Source organism: Petaurus breviceps, unplaced genomic scaffold (genome assembly GCF_028583685.1).
Source record: "Petaurus breviceps papuanus isolate PSGF00001 unplaced genomic scaffold, PetGlider_PUasm1.0 171, whole genome shotgun sequence".
Taxonomy (NCBI): Eukaryota; Metazoa; Chordata; class Mammalia; order Diprotodontia; family Petauridae; genus Petaurus; species Petaurus breviceps.
In genome coordinates, this window is record NW_027185754.1 from 11,414,073 (window position 1) to 11,433,458 (window position 19,386).

The 19,386-nt window shown below is 34.0% G+C and overlaps 1 protein-coding gene across 2 annotated transcripts in view; it reads left to right on the top strand.

Annotated features, from left to right (window-relative positions):
• NETO2 (neuropilin and tolloid like 2) overlaps positions 1 to 18,988 on the top strand; it is a 39,115-nt gene extending 20,127 nt beyond the window's left edge. The window contains exons 7-9 of one of the 2 annotated variants that reach the window (XM_069082556.1): positions 356 to 584; positions 13,635 to 13,748; positions 14,947 to 18,987. In XM_069082556.1, coding sequence (XP_068938657.1) covers positions 356 to 584; positions 13,635 to 13,748; positions 14,947 to 15,527 — 924 coding nt within the window. In that variant the 3' untranslated portion in view covers positions 15,528 to 18,987. Of the gene's footprint in view, positions 1 to 355; positions 585 to 13,634; positions 13,749 to 14,946 lie in introns of both variants that reach the window. The other variant, XM_069082557.1, reaches the window with a different exon arrangement.
• Positions 18,989 to 19,386: the final 398 nt, after the last annotated feature.

The window sequence follows — 19,386 nt, forward strand, 5'->3', positions numbered from 1 at the left end:
GGGATCCTAAGGTAGTTGTTTTATTCAGTTCTACAAGGTACATGTACTGTGTTTCTGCAGTCAATCAGCTAAATCATTCTAAGGTACAAGCACTAACTTTAACTCACTGCTCAGATTATTAATTAAGACAATTAAAATAATTAGAATGCAGATTTCAATTATTTTAGCAATTGGTTAGCCACTCAGTGATAAGAGCCGTTTGCTGCCCTCAACCATTATCATGTAATAAGCAAAATCAGTTGGCTTAGGTTAGCGATCAGTTCAGTGGAGTACATTGACATCAAGTCAGAATTAGACAGAAATATGTATGCGAGCAACTTTCATCAAAAGCAAATTTAATCTATTTCATTAACAGATTTATCTGAGATTCCTAGACTACCAAATGGAACATTCAAATGAATGCAAGAGAAACTTTGTTGCAGTGTATGATGGGAGCAGCTCTATTGAAAACCTGAAGGCCAAGTTTTGCAGTACTGTAGCCAATGACGTAATGCTTCAAACAGGAATTGGAGTTATTCGAATGTGGGCTGATGAAGGTAGCCGGCTTAGCAGGTTCAGAATGCTGTTTACATCATTTGTGGATCGTAAGTAAAGAATACTTTCCCAGAACCAAAAGATATGTGAGAGATTTTTTATAATCTTTGGACAGTTTTATATATGAGCAGATATACACTAACTGGTCATCTAAGAAATCTAGATGATCAATCTACTGAAATTATTTTTGACCTGGTGTGATTCCACCTGATCTCATGGTTATTATTTTTTCTTATTATTTGTGCATAATCCCCATGGGAATCTGACCATATCTAAAAGTGATGAATCATAAAATGTCAGTCAGCATTATTAGGGTGATTGGCTCTGATATCAGATTGATAGAGTATTCAAATTAACCCACTAATTCTATTTTCTTTAAGCAAAATTTTAAAACCCAAATGCCTCTTGAATACCTCACAAGGTTTCATTGACATTGTAAATAGATCTTTGAAAATAATGACATTTCAATTAACCTTAACATTTAATGTTGTTATCTGTTTTTCTCTGGGACTAGACTGATAAATCTACCTAAGGATAATCATTTTCTGTAGATTATTAGCTAAAAAAAAAAGATTAGATAGGGTCAAAAATTAACTTACATTATACCAAATTATGTTCTATATCAAAGAATGTGTAATGAGGTTCTGTCTATTATATTACATTCTCATCAAGGAATGCTGGAATGAAGTGGCATATAATAAATCAGAAACAAATATTAACCTGTCTTATGCCTATTTCATGAAGATAGTATGAAGATGAACTACACAGTTTCTGTGAAGCTATTTGAGCCCTTAGAAAAAATAAAGTTATATACAAATATAGGCCTTGTTTATGAAATTGTAGACAATAAACCATTTTTGATTGGTAGTTTTTGCATTCATGTGATATTTCGTCATTAATAGTGACTTTGGGTTTAGTAATTTCATGTTCCTGCTTTATGATTACATATTTATATGGGAAAACATTAAAATGTGACTGAATTATTCAATATGGGAGTTTAAATAATCCATTTGAATTGCCACATGATGATTAAGCTGTGATGCTTCTGAATAAATAGTAAAGACAGGTTATGACAACCTGAACTAACCAGTTCTGCCATTAATACATATCTTCATTCAACAAACACTTATTGAGAAATTAATATATTTAAGTCATTGTCTTAAACATTGTGAGGGATCTAAAAATGCATATGGCTCAGAGCCTGCCTTTAATGAGCTTTTAGTCTAGTGGAGGATATAAGCCATGTGCATAAACAACTATAATACAGGTGCAAAGGGTTGAAACAGTGCAGTCCTGGATGAAATTGAAGAGTTCCCCTCTCAAATTCCTAAGATTACAGGGAAGTGGGCCATTGTCTCCTAATTGAATTAGTGTGCTCTGGGGCACATTGGTCGGTGAACCTAAATCTGGATAACTTTCTTGTGACTGAGTGAGGCTCTATTCACTCACTATCCATTAGGTACAATTCTTCACTGTTTCCACAGTGCTATACACTGAGTTTAACAATGTCCATGATACAGAGTTCTTAGACATTCCCAAATTTATGTATTTGTAAGGGCCTAGATTTCCCATAGCTGATTATCCCCCTAGAGCTTACATTTGCCCCCAAAATGTCCCTGTAACTCATACCTGTGTTGATACTTGTAAAGACTTAGCCCAACCCAAAGATGATTTTAAGAGGAAAAAGGCAGGGGGTAGGAACCAAGTTTCCCTACTCAAGGGGGAAATGATCTCCCAAGATATGTGGGGTTCCCCCAACATAGATTTGGGACTTGGGGTTTCCTGGATGTCAATCCCTTGCCCCCAAGTGAAAAGCCAACTTCTTCAATAAATCTGCAGTACTCAGAGTAATCCAAAATGGAGATCTAGGGTGGGGTTGGGATTGATGGGAGATCAACCCCTTACTCCCCAGGAAAAATATCAACAGATCAATCTTCTCCCCCAAAAAAGAAAAGTCCTTGGGGTTTTTAGACCATTATGCAGAGCGTATACTATGGATATGAAGTCCCTAAGAATCCTAGAAATGCTATCTGAACTCATGCCACAATCGGGCAAGCAAGTCTGCTCAAAAACAAAACAAATGTTGATGAGCCCAAGAGAAATGTGGGGTTCAAAAAGGAATTAGACACTTAGCATTCATTGGAAATCACCTCAAATAAATTCAGGAAAACTCTCAAAATTTGTGGCTTCCAAAAAGGGATTTGACACTTGAGAACAACTAAAAATCAATTACACAAGCCTCTTTGGTTTAATGAAACAAATGGTAACTAACTGCCATTGATAAATTCAGATCATCTGACACAGATGTACTATTTCCTTAGGCATTTAAGGAATTGGTGGACATTGATTGTTGTGCCACTATCAGTGATCTTTAAAATATCATGTAAGGATGAGGTACTACAGAATTAGAAAACAACTAACCTGGTTTTTTTTAAAGGAGTGAAAAATCGGGGGCGGCTAGGTGGTGCAGTGAATAGAGCATGTGGCCCTGGAGTATGGAGGACTTGAGTTCAAATCCAGCCTCAGACACTTGACACACTAGCCTTGTGACTTTGGGCAAGTCACTTAAGCCCAATTACACTCCAAAAAGCAAAAAAAAAATAAAGGGGTGAAAAATGGAGTCTGTAAATTAAGGGCCAGTAAGCTTGACTTCAATTCCTGGCAAAATTCTAAAATATATTATTTAAGAGAATGTTAATTAACATACAGAAAAGGAAGTGAAGATCATAGAGTATGGTTTCATCATGAAAAAGTCATACTAAACCAACTTTATTTTCTTATTGGACAAGATCTCTAAACTTAGTAAATAAGGAAAATACTATAAAATGTAATTTATCTTGATTTTAGCAAATCCTTTTCATAATATATCAGGCTATTCTTGTGGAAAATATAGAGAGATCGAGATGAGCTAAATTATAGTATAGTTTGGATTCTGAATAGTTAAATGGCTCGACCCAAGAAGTAGTCATTAAGAGTTTTTCAGAGTTCAATATCAGATAAAAAGGAGGTTACTAGTTGTCTCCCAAGGATTTATGCTTGCCCTATACTATTGAATGTTTTTATCCCTAATCTGGATAAATGTATGAATAGCATTCTTATCAAATTTTCAGGTGACACCTGGGACAACATTAAACTGGATGATGGAGTCAGGATGTGAAAAGATCTCAACAGGCTAAATTTGGACTGAATTTAATAGAGATACATAAATGTAAAGTCTTATATTTGACTTTAAAGGAACTCTAATTTACAAGTACAATATTTAGGAATATATGACTAAAAAGAAGGGTTTTTTTTTGGTTGTTTTTTTGTTTTGTTTTGTGTTTTTGCTTTTTGAAGGGGAGCGGGTAAGCAATTGCAATTAAGTGGCTTGCGCAAGGTCACACAGCTAGTAATTGTTAAGTGTCTGAGGCCAAATTTGAACTCAGGTCCTGCTGATGCCAAGGCCGGTGCTCTATTCACTGCACCACCTAACCATCCCTAAGAAGTTCTTTTAAGTGACCTGCAGAGTTTAGTAAACTACAGACTCAATATGAGTTAACAGTATGTTATAGCAGACAAAAACTAATGTGATGTCAGGTTTAATTAAGAGAGGCATGATGTCCAGGACTAGAGGTACCAGATAGTCCTGCTGTGCTCTGCCATAGTTTGTAGGACAGTCATGTAGGAAAAAAGGAGGAATTAGGCTTGTTCTACTTGGGCTCACAGGACAAAATTTGAAATGCTGGGTGGAAGGATCATAGAGACAAATCTAGATTTGATGTAAAGGAAAACTTCCTAATAATTAGAGCTATGAAAAATAGAGAATGTGCTATTCCAGGAAGTATAGTGGTGTGTAAATTACTTGGGATAAAATAAAATACTTAAGTGTATTGGCCTATACAGTGAGTCTTACAACTTTTTACAGCGTAAAAAGAAAAAACTTCTTAATATATCATGTGCCCTTTTGCTCCAATAACTTTCTGACACAATTTGGCAATATTTTGATGCATATTTCTTAATTATTCATCACAAAACCACACTTTTATTATATTGAATACTAAGCAACACCTCTGTAGGCCTAGTTTTCCAAGTCTAGTCCCTATATTTTCATTGAAATTTAAATCAGGCAAGTTCCCAGTTCACTGAAGTACATTTATCTCCATTTCTCAGATGTATTACTTTACATTCTGTGGTATGTGGCATGTTGCAAGATCATGCTGTAGTATTCAATCTCCATTTGGAAATTTCTGTAATTCCAGAACAATTCTTCTTAGTTTATCAATATATGTATCAGAGAGAATCATTTCTTCAGTGGGGTCAAGACATCCAGTTACTGAAAATAAAAAATCTTCAGCATAAGCAGAAGAGAATGACTCCAAAACATCCACAAGCAATACTTCAGAGAAAAACATAGCTAGATGAAGCAAGAGGTTTTAAAAGAATTTTAAAATGTTTTTATAAATGGAACGAGAGCACTTGAGGACATTTTTGAAAAATAAAAAGAACTATGGAAGAAATAATTGGAAAGGGAATTAATAGTCTGGCAGAAGAGGTTTAAAATCTTGCATAAGCAACAAACTCCCTGAAAATTAGAATTGGCCTAATAGAAGCCACTGACTTCATGAGGCAACAAGAAATATTAAAACAAAGTCCAGAGGCTAAAAAATAGAAGAAAATGTAAGCTATTTCATACAAAAACAACTAATTTGAAAAACTTAAGGAGAAAAAAAATTTATGAATCATTAGATTATATGGATGCCATGACCAAAAATAAAAAGAGCCTAGATACCATATTTCAAAAAAATCTTAAAAGAAAACTCTTGGAATCAGAGGGCAAAGTGGAAATAGAAAAAATCCACCATTCACCTCCTAAAAGAAACTCTCAAATGAAAACTCTCAGTAATGTCGTAGTCCAAATCCAGAGCTTCCAGATTCCCCCTCCCCACCAAAAAAGATAAGCAGTTACAAAGAAAGATTTTTAAGTACTAAGTAACCACAGACAAGATCACATATGATTCAGCAGCCACTACTATAAAGGAATGAAGAATTTAGAATATGATATTCCAGAAGGTAAAGAATATAGGCTTACAGCCAAAAATAACTTACCTAGAAAAATTGAATATAATCCTAAAGGGTGAAAACAGATCTTTACTGAAATAAGAGGACTTCAAAACATCCTAAAGAAAAGACAAGGGCTGTGGGAAAACTTCGAAATTTAAACATAAGAGTAAAGAGAACCATAAAAGTAAACATGAATGAGGAATGATAAAGGACTAAACAAGAAGAAACTTTTACATTCAAATATGGGAAGATGATAAATGTGTCGCCTCTGATTCCTTTCATTATCAGGGTTCATAGAGGGAGTGTAAATATACAAGGCCTGGGATTAGTCTTGATTATCTTTAAAAAAAAGAATGGAAAGAAAAGGGGAGAGGAATACCCTTGCAGGGGAAGTATAGAAAAAGAGGGTTAGGGAAAATTATCTCAAATGACCAGGTATACAAGTAGACATCTAATCTATACAAAGAGGATAGTGTGAAGTGGCTGACACTTAAACCTTACTCTCATCTGAACCTGTCAAAATAAGGAAAAATAAACAGAGAAGACAGAGAGAGAATTGAACACAGAAATGCATTTCAATAGGGAAATAGGAGGAAAAGGAGAAGAAAGTAGAAGGAAGATGGGGGGGGGGTATAGATTAAAAGATGGAGGAGTCCTAAACAAAACAAACTCTAAGGATACACAAAAATATTTATGGCTCTTTATGAGGTAGCAAAGAATGGGAATCTAAGGGGGAATGTTATGGAAAGTTATGTTAGAATGCTACTATGCTGAGCAACTAATCAGTATTGACCAACAAAGATTCCAGAGTACTAATGAAACATGCTACCCCACCTCCTAATAGAGAAGTGAAGGATTCAGAATGCAGAATAGGACAATTTTTTTTGGAAATGGTCAATGTAGAAATTTGTTTTGATTTACTATACATATTCATAATAGGCTTTGTTTTTCTTGTAGTCTTCTTAATGGGGGGGGGGGGGGGGGGGAGAAATAAGATAGTGGAAAATATTTTATTGGTGAATATTTAACAGTCTAATGAAGATGTTCAGATTTTACAGTCTAATGAAGATGTTCAGACTTAACCTGGACTTCTTTTTTCAATGGTTTTGGGAAAGTCTTAAATGAAAAAGTGAGTTTCTTCAGTAAAAACTACCTGTTTCTAATCTTCAGCACTCCAGTTTTTGTGTTATCTTGCCCATGACAAACATTTTTTTCTTCTAAGAAGATTTTTTTTTACTGGTTTTCTTGTTGCTGTTCCAACTTTAAAAGCCTAAACCACAAGGTAAAATAAATAAATAAATAACTACTTCTTCAGCTTCCAGATCCTTGAGAAGGTTTTTGGTTGTTTTCTGAAGGATTGGTCAGACTTTTGCAGCAACCGTTTGTTAGTTCTTGGCATTGCTTTTTGTTTTTGACTGTATTTTCCTTTGCACTTCCAGGCAACTGATAATGTTTCACTGTAGGCTTCAATGATTCTTGAAAGATTTGACTTCCTCACATCAACTATTGCAACATTTTCTAACCTCTAACAGCTGTTTAAGAGCTATATCTTCTACACATTCCTTAGAATAATATCCATTCTTTAAAAACATAATTTAAAGGACAATAAAAGAAAGCAATGAAATGTCTATCTGTCATGCTTGCATCCAGTATGCAAGTGATAGAAAACTAACTAAAGGTGGGAAAAACAGCTCAGTCTGGCTGATTTTGGTCCAGGTCACATGTTGTGAGTCAGCTTAGTTTCAGCAGAAATAAACAAATGACCAATCCCATCCCAAAATGAAACTATGTACATAAAAATAATCAATTATTTCAATTAATTCTTACACCACTGTAATAGGTTCTCTCCCTTCCCCAAAGGCTGGATGAGCATTTGTTAGGTATGTTGTAGAGGAAAGTCTTTTTTCAGGGTTGTCCTAGATAGCCATTGGGACCCTTTTCAACTCAGAAATTCTCTGAACTAGTAGAAAATAATGCTGAAAAAAGAGGTTGGTATAAATTTGTGGTAGACCTTGAATGTCAGGCTAAAATATTCAGATTTTATTCAGTAAGAAATGAAGGGCCACTAATGATTTTTTAATATACGATTAGAGTTGTATATTCAGCAATGGTATGCAAGATTAACTGAAGGAGAAATGAGTTGGACAAGTTTGAGACTTGAAATAATCTAGACAAAAGACAATGAGGTCTAAAATAGGGTAGCAGCAGTAGGAAGCAAGAGACACTACAGAAGTAGAATGGACAACATTTAGTGACTTAGTGGATGTAGGGAAAATGGAAAGATAGGAGATAAGTAAGTTAACTCTCTTTGTGTTTTTTAAAATGAGTTGGTAGCATGAGGTAATATGTATGTATTTAGACTTCTGGTCTAGGAGAATGGTGGTACCTGTAGAATGGTCAGAAAGATCAAGGGGAGAAGCATTTTTGAGGGGAAGGGGAAATGATAATTTGTATGTGGAAATTGAGCTTAAACTATTAGTGGATATATTTATGTATTTATATGTTTGTATGTGTATGTATTATATATGGTAGATTCAGGTGGTTATATCCATCATGTATTTGGAATTGGGAATAATTTGTTCCATAAATGTTGCTTTTTATTGTCAGTATGGACAAGGTCTAATATTGTGTCTAGAATTTTAGAATTTAAAGACTTTTATAGGTCTTTAATACTTTCATAATACACAAAGAACTATTTAAAATGGATTTAATCAGTATTTAAAGCAGAAAATAGACATTTTAATGTACTTAATTCTATACACACATCCCATTCATATATTACAGGGCATAGATATTAATTCATATTACATATGAATTATATGAGTTTTGATAGATCTCTCTACATACATATTACCTCATGCTACCAACTCAGTTTAAAAGGCATAAAAAGATCTTCTCTTTTTGAAAGAACCTTTCACATGTATTAGCTAATCATCAAATTTAAACACAAGTTTTCAGACTGCTACCAATTGAGCATTTGTTTGCCTTCTAGCTTGAAGCTCTTAGACTTTTAACAGAATAATCAAAGGACCAGAAAATGAATCAGGCAGGGGGCATAGTAGCAGGGAAGAGGGAAAGAGAGCATGCAGTGTAGATCAATAGGGAATTTCATGGATTTTTATGAAACAAGATTTCCAGTTTGAAGATCTCCCTGTGATAAGCACCTTTCAGAGCTCTAAACAAGTGAATTTACATGCTTATCATTATTTTCAAGTCATTGGACTATTTTTAAACTTCTTTAAACTGTTAATGATTTGTAATTGTTAAGAATCTATCCATGAAAACAATCAATATTTCTGAAGAGGTTTATATAAATGGACTAATTCTGCATGACAGATTCACTTCACGCCTACCCATTGCAGATTGCAGATGTGACTGAAATAGTATAACTCAGCTAAGGGGACAATGCAGAATAGCAATCAATGTTTGGCTTCTTCCCAAACACAGAATACTAATATACACCTGACTCTAAGAAAGGATACAGTATTAGGAAAATAATTTCTAGGACTAGAACTGTGAAAGCAGCAGAAGATATTTTCATTAAAATCCATAAATGTGATTTTTAGTAGCATATCACCTGAAGGCCCAGTTGAAGGACATAACTATCTGTCAGCATTGTTGCCACATTTTGTCTTAGGGGAACTAAAACAGAAACCCCAGCTTTACTTTGCTCCCTGATCTTGTGACCCAGAATCAGTAGAAAGGAAAAATAGGGAGTCTTGAGACTATAAGGGGAGAATATTATATCACTGATATCGGTGTTTGCTGGTAGTATTCATGTATATTAAAATATGGATTTACAACTTAACCACAATATATATGGTTTGAGGTAAAACATCATAATCTCAATAATCATTGTTGTTGCCCTTAAAAAATTAATGCTACTAACTGTAGAGTTTGTAAGATATCTTTGTGATTCTAAAACTCCCAGATTACAACAAAATCTGGCAAAGAATATATAATGTTTTTAAAGTATTCTTATAATTCTCAGAGTAGTTAAAGAGAATTATGTAATTAGACTGCTATTCCTCCCAATATGTGAAATAACAGTGGGGAAAAAAATTAAGCAGAGAACCACTCTTATGGGACAAAAAGAAACAACCCAGATCAAGTTTATCTGAGATTATGTATGGAAACTGGGTGCTAATGATGGTTATATCACCAAAGCCTTGCCCCATAGAAGCCACTAACTTTATGTTAGTTAAATTTTTTTTAAAGCAATTGGGGTTAAGTAACTTGCTTAAGGTTACACAGCCAGTTATTTCTGGGGTGTGGTGCTAAGTATCTGAGCCCGGATCTGATCCCCAGGTCATCCCAACACTGGGGTCAGTGCTCTTACTTGCTGAGCCACCTGGCCACCCCTAAGAATTGGGGTTAAGTAACTTGCTCAAGGTTACATGGCCAGTTATTTCTGGGTGTGGTGCTAAGTATCTGAGCCCAGATTCAATCCCCCAGGTCATCCCGACACTGGGGCCGGTGCTCTTACTCGCTGTGCTACCTGGTCACCCCCTTATGTTGGTTAAATTGACATAAAAATTCAAAGCACCAAGAAAATGTCCTGCTGTGTTACATCCCCAATCAACCCATCTTGGAAAATAATTTCTTGTCTCTTCATGAAAATAAATATTTTACATAGTGAATATAAAAGTGGGTATGATTCGTAACAGACCTATTGTTCAGACTGCATAACATAGTTTTTTAAAGTACAACCATGAATGTTCTCCTAACTTGTGGAAAAGAAATACTCCAGTTTTTAGGAATACCCTATTCAAATATGTTTGTGTAATTTTGTCTAGGTCAATTTTTATCCCCACCGAGTATGTACATTATGCAACTTGGTTTTATAATATTTATGTCACACCTAAATAGAACTAATGAACCAAATGGTTACTGTCCATCAATGAGAAAAGTAATAGAATACATTTGTGTTGAAACTATTGTGTTCAAATTATTGGTACTGTATGTATTTATCTAAAGCAGGAGTTCTTAACAATTTTGTGTTAAATATTTTTTTAAAAAAAAACAAGTTCACTTATTCCAGGTTAGGAACAGCTACTGCAATTCTTACTAAAGGTTGTGAATCCATCAGTATTTTAACAGGTGAAACAAATACTTTATATCACTTTATAAGCATCACTTTGCTACTCTCGCAACTCCTGGAAAGGACAATTGAATCATGAGTTAAATAAAATATTGAGTTGAAAAAAGATGTCAAGACAGACACACAATCATAATACCATAGAATTGTAAAATTCCAGAACTGGAAAGGATCTTAGAGGCCATATATCCTACCCCCTCATTTTACAGATGAAGACATTGAGGCCCAAAAAGGTGAGATGACTTGGCCAAGGTAAGTGACTGATAGGTTTGGGAGGTTCAAGATGCCTTGTCTACTGATGCCCCGGTACAAGTCCTTGCCAGGTAACATTCTTCAGCCACGAGGAATGTTTCTGATCTTGTCTTTCAGACTCTTGAATTCAAAACTACTTTGTAATTCCAGTACAATGCTCAGCAAAGAATGAGTTAACTTATGATTGACCAACAAAGTACTTTAAGTGTTTATTGATGAAATTAACATCAAACAACTCAATTCAAGGAGCATTTATTAAGCAAGTGCTACCAACTAGGTACTGTACTGTGTTAGAAACTAGGAATTCAAAGAAATAGGAGCCCTCAAGGAGCTTATTTCAAGTGGGAGAAAACAGCTACAATATTTACATAGATAAGTCAGAATCAGGTAATTTGAAAAAAAAAATTTTTTTTGTAGGATGTGTGCTGTCTTTTTTTCTTATTTTCAGTTCCAAATGTTCTCTGTTCTCCCATCTCTCCCCCAAAGAGATCAAAGAAAGAGAAAAAGAACCCATGTGTACAGCAAAATATTTACAGCAGTTCTTTTCATGGTGGCAAAGAATTGGAAACTGAGGGGCTGCCTATCAATTAAAGAGAGAATTCTTTTTTTTTTTTTTGCTTTTTGAAGGGCAATTGGGGTTAAGCAACTTGCCCAAGGTCACACAGCTAGTTTTGTGTGTGTGTGTGTGTGTGTGTGTGTGTGTGTGTGTGTGTTAAGTGTCTGAGGGCGGATTCGAATTCAGTTCCTCCTGACTCCAGGGCCGGTGCTCTATTCACTGCGCCACCTAGCCGCCCCTAAAGAGAGAATTCTTAAGGATGAAGGGAGGTCAGGAAAGATTTCCCCAAAGAGTTGATACCTAAGTTGAACTTTGAAGGATGCTAAAGGTAGTAAGATGGACGTGAGGGAAAGTGCATTCTAGGTGTGTTTTGGTAAGCTTTGCAAAGGCACAGAGAGGTGAGTTCAGAGAATAGCAAGTTAGCAAATTTGGGAGTAAGATGAAATAAGTCTGAAAAGGTACATTACAGCCAGATTATAAAGGAATGTAGCTATTGAGATGAGAAATTCTATGAGCGAAAGATAAATCTAAGGCTTCCATGTCAATAAATGTTCAATACATAAATTCAGGTTGACCCAGGAAAGAATTTAACAAAACTTGACTGAGAGTTAACTGCAAATATTTACTTTGGTTTTTGTGGTGTTGTGTTTTTTTTTTTTACTAGACTTTTGGTATATCTTTAGGGTTAGTGACTTAAGAAAGATTACAGATGAGACTGCTTTGCTACAAGACCATTTCTGTAAATTATTAAACTCAATCTTCAGTGCAGATCATTGGTGAACCTACCTTATACCAAATTATGTTCTCTGTCAAATGGTTTTTAATGAGATTCTAGTTTGCAATTATTATATGTTTATCAAAGGAAATATCAAGGGAAAAAAGGATACCTCTAAGTCCTGTTTTAGAGATATCAGTGACTCTAGGAAATTTCAAATTTCTTTTTGTTTCAAAATGATGTGGTAGAGAAAACATTTCAATTTACATCAAGTTCTGATCTAATACTATGTCCTATTGCTTTTACTTAATGAAGCTGTTATTTTCTCTCTAGAAACAATTCTGCCTTTTTGGTGTCCTAGAAAATACATCTCACCTAATAATTTTCATAGAAGGTACCAAAATGACTGGCTGCTTCTACTGGACTCCTTTCTGATATTTTCAGCTTTTATCTCAGTTGGAAAACACTTAAGCTCCCCCACTTCTTGATTTTTAGATTCTTTTGTCTCTTAAAGCTGAGCAGGCCCCCAAATTTAATAAACTAGTAATTCTCGGTTATGACCTTGGGCTTATCTTCCCAAAAGGAATTTTGTATGCATTTGCATTACAAAATTGAATGACTGTTCACTTTAAAATGTGTGAGTCCTTAACAATCCAGTTGTGGTTTGGGGTTAAAGAAAAAAAAAAGAGCAGATATCTTTATATCAACTAGATATCTCCCACAGTCTTGAAAACTTAATGTTGTTAGGTGAGATCTATGCTGTTCAGTAAAAAATTCTACAGTCCCCTTACAAATTTTTTAAAACAGTTCTGATTAAGTTTCTGATAACCATTAATTTTAATGGCTACATTTGCAATTTTCAGTGCCATATTTTTATATATGACATAGCAAATAACTTTTTCAAGGTTTTTTATGGAAAATGCATATATGTGCCTATATTTGCTCTGTGTTTTATTAAGTTAGGGAATAGATCCTGTGCAGCATCCTTTAATACCTTGAAAAACTTTGTTATGCTATGTATTCATGCCATTAAAACCATGGGGAAAAAAATCATACTGTCACTATGTCAAACAGTGATTTACATTTACAATGGTTCAGAAATAAAGAATATTGGTCTTTATTTACGTAACTCTTTGGCTAGTCCAAAGTATGTTAACAGTGAAAGTAGGCAAATGAAAAAATATTTGTATTCCTGGAAACCAAATAATAAAGATGCTCCTAATTTGATAGTGTTTTCTAGTAACATATGCCATTTCTATGCTTATAGTTTAAGATCCACAGAAATAATTGTAATTTCTTTTGCCAACATAATACATGCATTATGTTGGTTTTCCCCTTGGTGTTTGAAATTAGGAACTGATTTTAGAAGGGAAAAGTTAATAATCTGGACATTCTCTGTATTTTCATGACAACTCAGATAGCTTTCTTTTTCCCTACAGCTCCCTGCACAGGCAGCACTTTCTTTTGCCATAGTAATATGTGCATCAATAATTCTCTGGTCTGCAATGGTGTTCAAAACTGTGCATACCCTTGGGATGAAAATCATTGTAAAGGTGAATACAGTGCAAAGTCTAACCCCTGAGAGAAGAGTGCAACTTGCCTTTCTATGAGTCTGCTTGGAATATCTTTTTGGGCAGAAATGGAGAAATATGCTCTAAATGTTTTATTTTAATGGGTCATTGACCTAATCTGGGCTACACTGGAGTAGAGGCAAAGAATGAATAATATTTTTGCCTTGTAATTAAAGCATTAATTACCTTTAAAAGAATTTTAATAAACATACTTTAGAAGTATATCATCAAATTGGTTTTTTGATATTGAGGTAGTTATTAGTTTTTCTTTAAAGGCAATCTAATTTTGTTCTCAAAATCATTTTAAAAGTAGACACTCTTCTATCAAATTTGAATTTCTGAGAATAAGAATTTTTAATTCACAAATATAATAAAATTGTGAAAATTTTGCCAAATAAAAACAACTATATTTCATTATTTGTTTTAGACTTCTTTAAAATTCATTATGAGATTATTAATCTGTGTAATTCCAGTAAATGATGTCTGAAGTATATATAAATCTGACCTACTGGATATTGGACAGATATGTGCAAACCTACTGTCAAAATTATTTGCCTAGTGTTTTTATTCTAGAAGTACAGTGAATACCATATAATTATAAAGTGCTGTAATCTGATACTGCCATCTTGTGTGCTTGACATGAAGTGCCATCAGTTAGTCATTAAAAAAATATTTGATACTCATTTATATCCTACTATGTCATTTATAATTCAACAAATGTAGGAACATATCGTCATTTGAGCATTATTATTAATGTTTTACAGTATAAATATGTGGATAAACTTTAGAGTCAGTGATATTTTTGGCCACAGCTATTAGTAATGGAAAAGCAAAAAAATAGATGAGATTAAGCAGTAACATTGAACTTGGCACAATTTGCATTATTACATTTATTTAAAGTTGCAAAATGCTTGCATTCGTATGCTCTCTCTAAGAATAGAAACCATAATCTCCTTTGCCTATACTACCTGGTTTCTGGCTATCTTGACAAATGTCCACAATAATTATTGTTCATGAGCTTCCTACCTTACTTTGTTTATAAATCTAATTTTAAATTGTGCCATCTGCAGTTTATTTTACCAAAGTATTCAACACTCTTTCTTGAAAAATGCATTACCAAATTTGTTTGTGACAAGGACATATTCATTGATTTTAATATTCACCTTTTTTCTCTCTGCAGAGAAGAAAAAAGCAGGTCTGTTTGAACAGATCACCAAAACACATGGAACAATCATTGGCATTACATCAGGGATTGTCTTGGTCCTTCTCATTATTTCTATTTTAGTTCAAGTCAAACAACCTCGAAAGAAGGTGATGGCTTGCAAAACTACTTTTAACAAAACTGGGTTCCAAGAAGTGTTTGATCCTCCTCATTATGAACTATTTTCATTAAGGGACAAAGAGATTTCTGCAGATTTGGCTGACTTATCAGAAGAACTGGAAAACTATCAGAAAATGCGGCGTTCTTCCACTGCTTCCCGGTGCATTCATGATCATCATTGTGGATCCCAAGCCTCAAACGTAAAACAAAGCAGGACAAACCTCAGTTCCATGGAACTTCCTTTCCGTAATGATTTTGCACAACCTCAGCCAATGAAGACATTCAATAGCACCTTCAAAAAAAGTAGTTACACTTTCAAACAGTCACATGAGTGTTCTGAACAGGCCATAGAAGACAGAGTGATGGAGGAGATTCCCTGTGAAATTTATGTGAGAGGACGAGAGGATTCTGCACAAGGGTCAATGTCCATTGACTTTTAATCATGTAGAGGTGAAATTGATACACTAGTATGTATATATGCAGCATACACAGCACACACACACACATTGCACATATGTATGTTTTTAAGCTTTTCTGCAGTCAAGACCTTTTCCCCTCTTAAATTAGAAATATCTTCATTTGTCATTAATTATTATAACGTTGGAGATTTTATTCCCTTGTGCTCCCTAACCAATGTCAAATCAGTTGTGAACTTAGGAAGTTCAATTGGGGTGGAGGAAACGGTCATCTGTTGCTTGGTGTCATGTAAACAAATAGAGAACTGAATTCACTTTTTAACTGGTTGTTCTGAAGTCATGTAAACATAGGCTTACAAACTACCTGTAAAATTTTACTAACATAACTGAAGGTGTGCATGGGAACAGTGGCACTGACTTTTAAAATCTACAGATATACCGATAAGTTTTGATCATTGAATATGTTTATTTTCACATTCCTTCTCTTTTTCTATTAAGTGTTTCCAAGTCAATGGTTTTTAACATTTCAGTTACATAAAAGTGATTATTTCACTACATATATTTTGACTTGGGCATTTGTTATTGAATTTGTCAAATTAAAGCTAGAGTTACTGTGGTTCAGTGCCAGTTATGACCCAGAGTTATGTTGTATCCATCTGTTTCTTCTGAACTAATTTCTATACTGCTACCTTTTCATTACTGGTTCCCTTAGCCTGTGCTTTCTGTAAGAAGTAGGTAAAATGGTTTATTGCCTTTTAAAAGTATTTTATCTTAGTTACATTATTATAATAGAAGATTTTAGAAACTTGAGATATATGAGCCTTTGCAAATTATGTATAGAAACTCAGAAATTAAACAGGTCTTTGAAATTCCCAACATTGAATCACATCCAATGTTTGGCCACCAGTGGACAGCCCATTAATTTTGGTGAAGGGAAAATTATTTGATTCATTGCTGTGGTATTTATAGCCTTACAAATATTTTTAATTCTCCAAGTCTGTGTTTCTCATTTTGTTGTTTCTTTAAGGTATCTTTGCTTCCTTACATTGTTATTTCTCTTGTAGTATATAATAAACCCAGGGCTTCTCACCTGACATAGTCACATTTTTCTAGAGCTGACGAAGAATTACAATCTTCAGTTTTCTTTTTAACTTCAGTTTTGGTATTTTGTTGTTTTTTATGGTATATAAAATAATTTGTAAACATGATAAAAAAAACTTTCATTGTGGTTTTTTTTAGACTTTTGATATAATTTGATACTGTACAAACTTTATTAAATCAATTAAAAACTTTTGTGACCATTTTATTTGAGTGCTCACATTAGCAGCTTGTATATATAACATTCTGTGTCTGAGTTATTTATTATAATTTATTGTAAAGAATGTGGGAGTTTGTATGTTAGTTTTTAGTTCCTTTTGTTGTTGCTTAGTTTATGATAAAACTTCTTGTAACATTTATTGTTCTTAATCACTATACATATTTTGTATTTAAAAATACATCATCCCCTAATTTTGTTATTTTGGCATTGAAATTGAGCTTGAGTTGAGATAATATAGGAAATAATTGCCTGCCATAATTTTATAGCATCATAACTACCATAGTCATGACCTTTAAAAATAAGAAAAATTTTCACTCTATATTGTTGGGGGGTTTTTTAATTTTGATGAAATGAGAAAGTGAAAATCCCAGAAAACTTCAAAGTACATTCCAGTCATGTTCAGTCTATTCAATGTTATATAGACATTTTCCCAGGGATTACATTTTTTAAGATGAACTAATAAGAGCTGTATAAATGTTTAAGATGCCAAAAAGGTGTTCATTTTATATATCCCATCTCTCATAATAATAAAGTTGCATTATTCCTAATCTGTATCATATGCCTAAATTAATAGTCAGTGTAATTATTCCTTTTTTAAAGGTAAAACTTTGAAGAACTTACCTTATAGTATTCAATAATTAACAGCAGAGCTAGGATTAGATATCTGTCCATGGATCTTTGAATCAACCAATCAACAAACAAGCATTTATTAAATATCTCCTATGTAGCAGGTGCTGTGCAAGAGCTGGGGATACAAATAAAAACTATCACTGCTCTCAAAAAGCATACATTCTAATCAAATGACAGTGCTTTATGGAGAATATTCATCCTAATAACAGTAACTAGTAATGATGCTGGAAAGAAAATTAGCACTTTGAAGTATGAGAATTTTAGTCTGTTATTTTTAAGAGCTACTAAATGCATTATTAAACTTTTTAGGCTTTAATTTTAAAAATGTAGGCTGACTTCACCGATCTTATTCACATATATTTATGTTTCATATGTTCCCTCCCTTCCCCCACCTTGAAAAGGACTTCAGAGGCTTTCAGGCTAAAATAATGTACAGTAAGGCATTTTGGATCAGCCAATCAGAGCTCCTTTGAAGAAAGCAAAAGGCATTGATCTTTTCAAGCCCTTAGGGTGAAAAAAAATGACACTTGGCCATGAGGTTCCTGGCAGGAAGAGGTTGGATTACAGAGTTTTCTTTTCCTTATTAAAGAAAACATACAGATTTGTTTGTAGAGATGACATTTTTCATGAAACTAGAATCAAGAATGGGTCCTTATGTAAAGGGCATTCTCTTCATGGTTTTATAAAAGATATAGAAACATTTTCCATCCAGATGGTTTTCATTACAACCCTCTACTAAAGTCAAAGAATATGAAACTAACTCATTGAAGGTATTTCTTCAAGGAGCTGAAATAATGCAGTCCAGGTACTTTGGTCTTTGATGGCCAAACTTGATCCAGTGATGGAACCTGAACAATCTAGAGATAGTTAACACATCAATTAGGCAGACTCTCTCAAATATCAGGTGGCCTAAATGTGCTTTGGCTGAGGTCTAGGATCTCATTTGATTCATGATGTCATGATCACCATAAAGTAGGATATTTTGCTTTTTAATTAAAATGAAAACCATAAGTAAGATTTAGGTACTCAGGTAAGAAGGAAATAAAGATGACATTCTGGTGTGGAAGTCTGTTAAGAATTTGATCCCACACACAAAGAATGTTTATTGCCACCATCACCACCCCAAACTTGTTGCACCTTAAAAGCATTCAAGAGTTAAATTGCTATAGTCAGGAATTGAAGCCACTTAATGTAAAATATGAAAAAATCAGATCAAATTTATAAAAAAAAGCTACCAGGAAAACATTTAGTGTTGTATTCTATTATTGAATATCTTCACCATATATCCGTCACCTATCAAGCAATTAACCAAAATCTGACACAGCACATCGGTTCTCAGACCCTACAGAATTCCAGAAGTCTTACTTATCAGAACTTACAATGTGCGTGAAAATGCATGATATTCCTTTATTGGGGGAGGGGGACGTCAATTCAGTGTTTTAGCAAAACTTAGAAGAGGTCCTCTGTTCAGCATGTTAGGAGATTATGAAAGCCCCTTTAACATTGAATGTTTAACAGCTCTTCTGTGGGTGTCTTTGTCATGTTTCATATAATTGTCAGGCATTAAAAGACTCTTGTAAATGTCTGTGTCTGAACCTTTCTGTGATTCTGCTATTGTCTCATGAGAAAGATGCTTCCCTGTTTGTCATCTATTGAGACAAAATTATGAAAAAATTAGTTGCCATCCTAGAAATTATTCTGAATCAAAGTAGATCCTGCTGTCATTACAGAACAGTGTGTATTATATTGCTCTGTTTACCTGAAGTGCTAAAAAAAGGTATCTTTTTTTTTAACAGTAACCACAAAAATCCCATCCATGGTTTTCTAAAATTAGTTGGAGATTTTTAGGTAATTAACTCAGCCCTTAATAGTTTTTATTCAAAAGTGTTACTTTTCAACTCTTTTCTTCATGGATTTAATGTTACTCTTTAAGTT